This window comes from Pristis pectinata, chromosome 5 (genome assembly GCF_009764475.1).
Source record: "Pristis pectinata isolate sPriPec2 chromosome 5, sPriPec2.1.pri, whole genome shotgun sequence".
NCBI classification, from domain to species: domain Eukaryota; kingdom Metazoa; phylum Chordata; class Chondrichthyes; order Rhinopristiformes; family Pristidae; genus Pristis; species Pristis pectinata.
Window position 1 is genome coordinate 30,605,320 of NC_067409.1, and position 9,786 is coordinate 30,615,105.

General features: G+C 43.2%; 1 protein-coding gene across 1 annotated transcript in view; it reads right to left on the reverse strand.

The window, feature by feature from the left end:
• Positions 1-9,330, reverse strand: part of gpr158a (G protein-coupled receptor 158a) — a 414,329-nt gene extending 404,999 nt beyond the window's left edge. Inside the window, exon 1 of the mRNA XM_052016756.1 lies at positions 7,855-9,330. Within this exon, the coding sequence (XP_051872716.1) occupies positions 7,855-8,759 (905 nt within the window). The 5' untranslated portion in view covers positions 8,760-9,330. The remainder of the gene's footprint in view (positions 1-7,854) is intronic.
• Positions 9,331-9,786: the final 456 nt, after the last annotated feature.

The following is a 9,786-nucleotide window of genomic DNA, read 5'->3' on the forward strand; positions in this document are numbered from 1 at the left end:
CTCCTCGTCACAATCTGAGATTCTGCCAACAACAGTGGTGTCATCGGCAAATTTATAGATGGTGTTTGAGCTGTGCCTAGCCACATAATCATGTGTAGAGAGAGGAGAGCAATGGGCTAAGCACGCATCCTTGAGGTGCACTTATATTGATTGTCAGTGAGAAGAAGATATTACTACCAATCTGCATTGACTGTGGTCTCCCGATAAGGAAGTTGAGGATCCAGTTGCAGAGGGAGGTACAGAGGCCCAGGTTTTGAAGCTTGTTGATTAGTACTGAGGGGATGATGGTGTTGAATGCCGAGCTGTAATCTATAAACAGCAGCCTGACGTATGTCTTACTGTTATCTAGGTGTTCCAAAGCCAAGTGGAGAGCCAGTGAGATTGTGTCTGTTGTAGACCTGTTGTAGTGGTAGGCAAATTGCAGTAGGTCCAGGTCCTTGCTCAAGCAGGAGTTAATTCTAGACATGACCAACCTCTCAAAGCACTTCATCACAGTAGACGTGAGTGCTACTGGGTGATAGTTGTTGAGGCAGCTCTCCCTGCTCTTCTTGGGCACCGGTATGATTGATGCCTTTTGAAGCAGGTGGGAACCTCAGACTGCAGCAGTGAGAGGTTGAAGATGTCCTTGAACACTCCAGCCAGATGGTTGGCACAGATCTTCAGTACCCTGCCAGGTACTCCATCGGAGCCTGACACCTTGCAAGGGTTCATCCTCTTGAAGGAAGTTCTGGTTTCAGCCTCCAAGACATAGATCACAGGGTCGCCAGATGCTGTGGGGACTCGCACAGGTGTAGTGTTATTCTCCCTTTCAAAGCATGCATAAAAGGCATTGAGCTCATAGGGGAATGAAGCATCACTGCCACTTATGCTGTTAGGTTTCGCCTTATAGGAAGTAATGGCACGCCAACTCCGCCACAGCTGTCGTGCGTCCGATTGTGCCTCTAACTTCACAGAGAATTGCCTTTTTGGTCTCACAATGGCATTCCGTAGTCATACCTGGACTACATGTAGGGTTCTGGATCGCTGGTCTTGAATGCTGCAGATCTAGCCCTCAGCAGACTGCAAATCTACTGGTTCATCTAGGGCTTCTGGTTTGGGAAAACTTGGTATGTTCTCAATGGCACACACTCATCCACGCAGGTCTTGATGAAGTCGGTGATGGCCGTGGCATATTCATTCATATCCAAAGATGAATCTCTGAATATGGTCCAGTCCACCGATTCAAAGCAGTCCTGTAAATGCTCCTCCGCATCCCTTGAACATACCTTTGGTCCTCACTGAGGTCCTCAGTCCCTGCCTATATGCCGGGAGTAGAAGTACAGCCAGGTGATTGGACTTGCCAAAGTGTGAGCACGGGATGGCACAGTAAGCATTCTTGATGGTGGTGTGGCAGTGGTCGAGTGTGTTGGCTCCTCTGGTATAATAGTGGAGCTCCATTTTGTATATTTTATTAGCAGTTTCAAATGTAAACAACATCCTCCAAAGAAAATCAGGACCCTGTTTTATTGGAACATATCATTTTCCCCCACTCTGTTTTACACAAGCATTTACTGGCAGATGAATATTGACCCAAGAAGCGATCACTAATCCAGTTTACCATAGTTAACTGCTTTGTAACAATATTATCTCCTTTAGCTTTTGAAGAATGTAAACTAAGACGATATAATTTTTTCAAATTTTATCTAAAACTTAATCGATATTTGTCACCAAAAGTCCAGAGACACATCAAAGTCATAATTTTTAAAAGTTTTGAATTTCAGAATTATGCTTGTAATAAGTACACCTGGTGCTCAATTACTATTTTGTACGCTGAGTAAGAAAATAAAGCTTGAACAGTAGCAAGGACGCTGGCAGGGAAATCATTTATTGCCAAATAATCTGCTGCAGAACTATATTCTAAACAAGAAACAGAAATAAGATTCAATATGTTTCAGGAAATTCGTGCATGACTGGGTGAATCATAACATCCAATTAGTTGCAGTATGATAAATTAATGGAGTGTTCTGACTGGATAATGGAAATCACATTACCAATATATGAGAGTTAGAAAATATAACTGGTTGAGAAGATATGCATGCTAGCAGTGTTCAGATGATCAGAAGTTCATGTTTCAACGTGATTTATTCTTTGATCATCACAAATTCCAATGAGGTAAAATTCCCAACAGACACATCAGAGGGGAACAATTAGTCCTGTACTATTGAATTTATGAAGCATTATAACACTGTGATTCACCATTTTGGTTTGAATGTAATTATGCAGCAAAGTCATGTTCTTAATAATGTGATAGCTTAGAATGTTATATTCATATTGTTACACCTCTCAGGTAAAGATAGCATACATTTAGAAGATGCCAACTGGTTTTGAACTCAAAAGCATTTTTTCCTCCATCTTCAGACCCCTTGTTGAAATGTTGCCTTGAGTCCAATTTTGTTGTTTTCCCCTTTATTCAGATTGCAGATCCACTTATATTTATTCATTTTTCAGGATGCGAGTTTTGTTGGCAAGACGGCTGCCTTCGTGGACCACCACAGTACTTCTGAAATGCCCACAATGCCTTTGGAGCAGAAATTCTAGGATTTGGATCCAGTGACAATGAAGGATGGGCAATTATATTTCCAGGTCAGGTAGACTTGGAGGGGAATCAACAGATGATTGTGGTCCCATTCGTCTGCTGTTCTTGTCCTTCTTGGTGAGAGAGGTTTGGGGGTTGTTCTTAGAGTAGCATAGGTGAAAAACTGCAGTGTGTTTTATAGGTGATGCACACTGCAGCAACTATTGTAGTGGGAATGAATGTTTAAGGCTGGTGAATCTGGTGTCAACCAAGCACATTCCTTTGTCTGGAGGTTGGTGTCAAATGTTTTGAGTATCTTAGAATGTCAGCTTTACACATTTCTGGTAGGATGCAATTAATAAGACTTATACAATGCTTTATTAGCTCCCCAGCACACCAGTTACGAGATAATTTGTATCAAGAAAATTATGCGGATATGGAATGAAGGGATATAGACCATGTGTAGGCAGACAGGATTAGCTTAATTTGGCATTATGGTCAGTGTGGACATCGTGGGCCAAGGGCCTGTTCCCGTGCTGTACCGTTCTATGTTCTATTTCACTTTCATTGTGATATTCATACATAATTATATATGTGGTAGAACAGGGCTAAGTACGGCTTATGATGCTTGAAAGTAATATACGGTAAAACAACCTAATGACTTGAGAAAGGATGCCAAGTTAATGACCATGTTCCTCCCACCCTTCCATGCCTTCTGTGTCACTGAATACTGACATATTCAACAGCCTAAACCTGAACTTAGTAAATTGACTGCTAATCTTTCAAGTTTTTATTCAAAATATTCTGGTCACAGTCAAAGCTGGACTGGTTTACAGATGTTGCAAATAAGTAGTCATTGCACACGCATTTACATTTCTTCAATTGCTAACAATCTTTTCAGAGATATCACTGACAAATCAGTTTAGTAGCTACTTGAGGAACGTAAAATTGGTCAGCAATACATGCATATTTATTCCTTTGTAAGAACACCGCATCAGAATGAAAAAAAACACAGCATCCTGTCTGCCTCTTTGTCTAACTCTCTCTTTATCTTCTAATGTTTTAATAACTAGAATCTCCGAGTCACAACTGTAATCAACTGGAGCAAATATCTCTATTGCCAACATAACACAAGTGAGATAATTAGTTACCTTCAAATTTCAACATGCATTAAATTTAAATTAACAAGCAAAGGTCTTTTCTCTCTTGGTTTCCTATATCTTCTTAAGTGTGTAGAACACAAAGCAAATGGTATATGTAGGTAGTCAAAACTATATAATTTTCCTAAAAACATATACAAACATAAACTGTTTAACAAACACATAATTAAGTTAGTAGAATAAAAGATTTTTAAGCATGTCTACAATCTTTTCTTCAAACAATTTTGAAAAACAACTGAGCACACGTTGCTTGAAGCAGTAAAAGAATATTGCTTTAGTGCGCAATTCATTTTGCAGCATTTCTGAAAATAATGTGCAATTCACAGTACACCACTCAGGGCAAAAGTATCATCCAAAACAAAACTTATGAGAAAGCTGAAATTTAAGTTCAAATGTCAATATGGATATTAATAACAGATTGTTCAAATGATAAAATTATTTTATAATATGCATATAGTATGAACTTACTATGTGCTCTTCAGTATAAATAATTACAAAGGGGAGAAAAATAGATTTATGAAGTATTGACAGGTGTATGTACTCTACTAGCATTGCTAAAATAATGGAAATTTCATGGAAAGATGTTTGAGACATGAAAAGTATTATTTACTGTGCCATTTTCAGGTGTCATAAGAAGCTGCAGAAACATCATTACTTTAATGAGATTCCATTAAAAGCTGATTTATATCAATGATTTCGATGGAACATACTCTCCATATATTGAATTCAGTATACAAAAAGCTAATACCATTCACCTAGTGTACATTAGTTATGCACCAGTTGACAGGCTTGTTTACAAAAGAAGCCTAGCCATAGATCTGGAATGTAAAATCTGCAATCAGTTGCAATTGCCCTCTGAAGACTTTGCCTTCAGCAGTTCACAAGTAGCTGTAATATCAGGATTTGCCCTTTTAAGGCCAGTGGCCCTGAAGAAAACAGTTACGTGCTAAATACCACAAACGTAATTGTGCAAAGTCATGAGAGATGCAGGTTGATCTCCTATTATTAGAACAGGGAAAAACCTTGTTTTAAAATCAAGAGAAAAGGGAGAGACAAAAGCATAAACGGAGATAATCCATGATATGATGGCAGGCAGGAGATATACAGAGGAATGGCGGTGCAAGGCAAAAGGGGTTTGTAATGATGGAATGTAGAGACAGAAGCTGAGTTTAGAGGAGTGTAAGTGGGAATACCGACTACTCTTTTTGTTCCTTGTCCCATAAGCATTGCCTCTTGCTCACTTGTATCATTATCCCTTTTGTCATTTAATCTTTTCTGCCTTATACCCTACCACAGACCACTTTTATTAATGCCCCCCAATTCTCTCTATCTTAAAATGTATTATATTTGATGAAAGGTCTTTAGCCTACAACATTACCATTGTTTTCCTCTCTCTGGAGATGAAAATGCTCTCTGGAGATGCTATCTGACCTGTTGAATGTTTCCAGCAATTTTTATTTATCAGAATCAGATTTATTATCACTGACATATGACATGAAATTTGTTGTTTTGCAGCAACAATGCAGTGCAAAGATATAAAAATCTATAAATTACAAAAATAAATAATCAGTGCAAAATAAAAGAATAATGACGTAGTGTTCATGGGTTCATGGACCATTCAAAAATCTGTTGGCAGAAGGGAAGAAGCTATTCCTGAAATGTTGAGTGTGGGTCTTCAGGCTCCTGTACCTCCTCCCCAATGGTAGTAACGAGAAGAGAGCGTGTCCCGGATGGAGAATTTCAAGAATCTACAGTGTTTTACCTTTTGTGTTAGTTTCTTCAGATTTGTTGTGAAGAAAAATCACCCATTGTCTGGGGGAATATAATTCACCCAATGAACACAGGTGATTAAGCAAAAAATCTCCACAATTTAACAGGAGATTTGCCAGGATGTTGGCTGGATTGGAGCATTTCAGTTATAAGGAGAGATGGGGCTTGTTTTCCCTAATGGCATGATGGAGGTATATAAAATCCCCCAGGTAAAATTATGAGGGGGAAAGATAGGGTAGAGGGTAAGTATTGTTTTCCCATGGTGATGGAATCTAAGACAAGATGGCATAGGTTTAAGGGGAAGGTAGGAGCTTTAGAGAGGATCTGAGGGGATTTCCCCCCCCCCCCCCCCCACATAGAGGGTGCTTGGAATCTGGAATGAGCTCCCTGAAGAGGCACTCTCACAACATTTAAGAAGCATCTGGACAAGACAGTTACCAAGGCATGGAAGGCTACAGACTGATGCAGGTAAATGGCATGAATGCAGATAGGTATTATGATGGCATGGACACAGTGGGCTGAAGAGCCTGTTGCTATGCTGTTTGTCTCTGTGACTCTATAACTAATGGAAGCAAGACTGTACTAAAGATAGAAAATGCTGAAGCTTTCGGCAAGTCAGGCAGTATCTGTCTGACCTGATGAGTATTTCCAGTATTTTCTGTTTTTATTTCAGATTTCCAGCATCGCCAGTACTTTGATTTCTATGATTTATCTGGTAGAGCACGTAAAAACGTCAATGAGGAGTCTGATATGTTGGAACGGGGTAACGAATTACTTCAGTTTCCCAAATGATTCCAGCTCCATGAACTGTCAACAATTCGCAAAGGACGAAGTGTCACTCCCAGGAACCACACAAATACAGTACCTACTGTGTCGCTGTCAGTTTTAAAGTTAAGGTCTTCACCGCGATAAACAGAAGCTCCTTAATTACCTCAGCCTGATTTCATTAACCTTTCACTTATCTCATTTGCAACAGCTCAAACCTCTCGCCATGTATTAAAATGAGACTTTGGTCGTACACTCCCACACGAGAAGCGGCTTCAAATCCTATTGCAATATGTCAGTTGGTACACTTTAAAATATTCCTGAGGTGCAAAAGCACAATAGCCGGATTAAAATGCTCCCGGTCTGCGGATCACACGAGCGAGTACGTACATTCACAACAAGCTCCGTTCCATCTGGCCTTCACCCTAACATACATTTGGGGGAATTTCATGGCATCACCTGGATCAACCTTGCCAGCCCCTTCATGCACGCTTTCATCAGCCGATGCACATTATATAATCATTTAAGGATTTCATGAGCTCAAATGGGGAGAAGGAAAATCTCTATTATAGATTTCAAACTCGCAAATAACAAGTCTTTTAAAAATAATTTTTGAATGATTGGTGTTTTCGCTTTTGGATCCCTACGCTCTCTGCTGATGAAGTGTGGAGATGAATCACTGTGTGTTGAGTGTGATCAGGGCATATTACTGGGGGAGACACAGTTTAATCACACTGACGTCAAGCGGCTGTGTGGGAAAAAGACGGAAACTTCATCCAGGCAATAAACCGGAGGCAGCCGAGTGATAAACCGAAGACGCGTTTAGTAAGAAATCGCCCTTTTGGCACTGGCTGCTCGCTCCGGCTGCGGCCGGGCTGCCTTTAAGGACATGTGATTACTCCATTGATAGTGGTCACAGATAGAATGGAAATCGGCTGCTCGTGGTTTACGTCATCTCATAGAGCCCATTCATATCTGTAAAATGCAGAATAGTAAACAATCCAGCAAGGCGTGCAAGTTTAATATTTGACAAATAATTAGGGAGATGGAATAAACCAAGTCGTCCTGCTGGGAAATCCAGTTTTACAGTCCACACACACACCTCGAACTCAATACTCTTCGCGCTTCGCACTTTCTACGGGATGAAAATTTAAATATATAAAATACAGTGAAGGAGCAGTCGTGATCCCAGAGCCCCCTTGAACCCTTCCCCAAGAGCTGAACTGTATTTTTCGTTCATTTGGACGGATTATCCCCGAGACAAATGCCTTCAAGAGCACGAGATCGTGCCCTATCTGTCCTGAAATAGAAGTGTCCGCACGTTTACAGTGTCTGTGCTTAGGGAGTTCATGGCAGGGCACTTTTACACGTCGCTTTTTCTTAAAATTCCAGAAGTTGTTATGTCTGACCACGAATGCCCCCTCCCCGAATCAAAAAAATGAGCCAGTGTTACCAGTGATAGATTCAACCTAAAGGAAATGAACAAATGCATCCTTCATGGTGAGAATCCGTGTCATATCTACCAACTAATAGCACGATTTTAGTGGATTTGGGGGTGTGTACGCCTGCTATCTGCAAAACTACGCAACACTTGTTACCGCTTACCTAAACTCGGGCTGAAAATCCGGTTTAAGTCCGTAAAAGGAGGTGGAGAGAGTGAGCAGCCACAGCGGGTTGTACTTGCCATGTTCACACTCCAGGTAGGGCGCCGACCACTTGATGTGAGTCTTATCAATCAGGTACCTCGTGCCCTTCTTGCGCATGGAGGGATGCGAGGACCTCAGATCGTCCCTCAGCAGCCTCCTGTGAAGATAAGAAGCGGGCGAACGCTGGTGTTTCAGCCGGTTGAACCACTCGGTCTCGGCGCTGAGGTTCGCCAGGTGTCGAGCGCTGCGAGAGAGATCTTGAAGCAAGATCTGATTGTCTATCCTGGTGGCCTGCAGAAACACTTGGGGAGGAGAAGTGAACGGCTGGACGTCGAAAGTCACCACCGCTCGATGGACTTTGGGGTCGCCCTCTAGAATGCTTCTGACCAGGGCATGGTACCACTCAATGTCTTCCTTGATAGTCATCTCCCGCACCCCGTTGGTTTGCAAGATCATGTTTAAGAAATTGGTGGCGTGGACCACTGTGTCCATGGCACTGTGGAGTGACGGGTGAATGTTCAGGGCGTCAGAGACAGCTTTCAAATTTGACAATTGGTACCTCTTGGTACAGTTAGCATAGCCAAGCTTGGCAGGATCCCCGGTATGAAGGAAAGCCCAGACGGGAGTGGGCAGACTATCATGCTGTTGATGTGCACTGTCGCTGCCGCCGCTTTCGAAAGACTTCATCGCATTTGATGGCTTCGAAGACTCGTGGGTATTGATGTGCCTGTTGTAAATGGATTGCTTCTCGTATTTCCCCACTTTCCCGCTCTGTTGCGCCGAGCGTCCGCCCAGCCCGTGGCTGGATCCCAAGACGAATCCTATCTGGATTTGGAGGAGGAAAGAAAGCAAGAAACCAGCCATCTCGCCCGCCAAGTCGTTTCCCCGTTAAAGTCAGTTTATGGCGGCAACAGGGAAGCGGGCACAAAGATGCATCAATATATTCATAAATAGTTCAAAATGAACGCGTCCCTCCGTATGGGTATGGGAACATTGGCCCGGGTCTATAAATACGCACACGACAGCCCCGCTCGGCGCAGGTCACCCGCTATGTCTCACTGATGCTATAGTTAGCCGCTTACGTCTCCATCCCCACCGATTGCATTGCTGGCTTTTTTTTAAAGCTCTTCTTTAGCTTCTAAAGATCTCCGCGCCAAGAAATGCCTCAGGGCGAAAGTGGCTTCCGTCCTGGAGACTTTTTTTCGCCCCATCGTCTCCCGGAGTGTCAGTAGTGGAGAACACTTTGCAGCAGGCTGTGTGACAGCGGCTCGGAATGAGTGTCTCTTCAGGAGGGGGTGGCCGCGGGTTAACGCCGGGACACGGCATTAATTCCACACTTTCTTTTCCGCGACAAGACAACTCCACCCGCCTTCTCGCTCCCCCTCTCCCCTCCCCTCTTCGCCAGGAGCCACGACCAAGCAACAGCCACAGTCTCACTCGCTGCTCCGCCAACACCCGCCCCCTTCCCCGCCACCACCCTGCTCCGTTCTAATTGGCCGTCCGCGCCTCGTCGCCGGAGCTCTCCCGCAGCCGGTTGGCGCAGCTCGGCGTCAATCAACGCCGCTCGTCAATCATCGGGACGGATGGCTGCCGCCGGCCTCCGCCAACAGAGGGAGGAGCGGGCGCGTCATGTGCAGTAGTAACAAGGCAGGGGAGAGGCACAGGCAACTAAACAGGGATTGCGGGCTCCCTGGGTGTTGAGTTTAGCCTCTCAGTCAGGCACTGTTGCGTCTCCAGTGCGGTGTGATCTGTATTGATGTAATCTTTTAGGCAAGATCGGCACAAAAAACTCTTCTAAAAATACACAGAGCGTGCAGCGTTTGAAATATACAGCCAGCACGTTATTATTGTGAATAATTTAAGCACGAAGTTAAATATAACTGGCAATGAG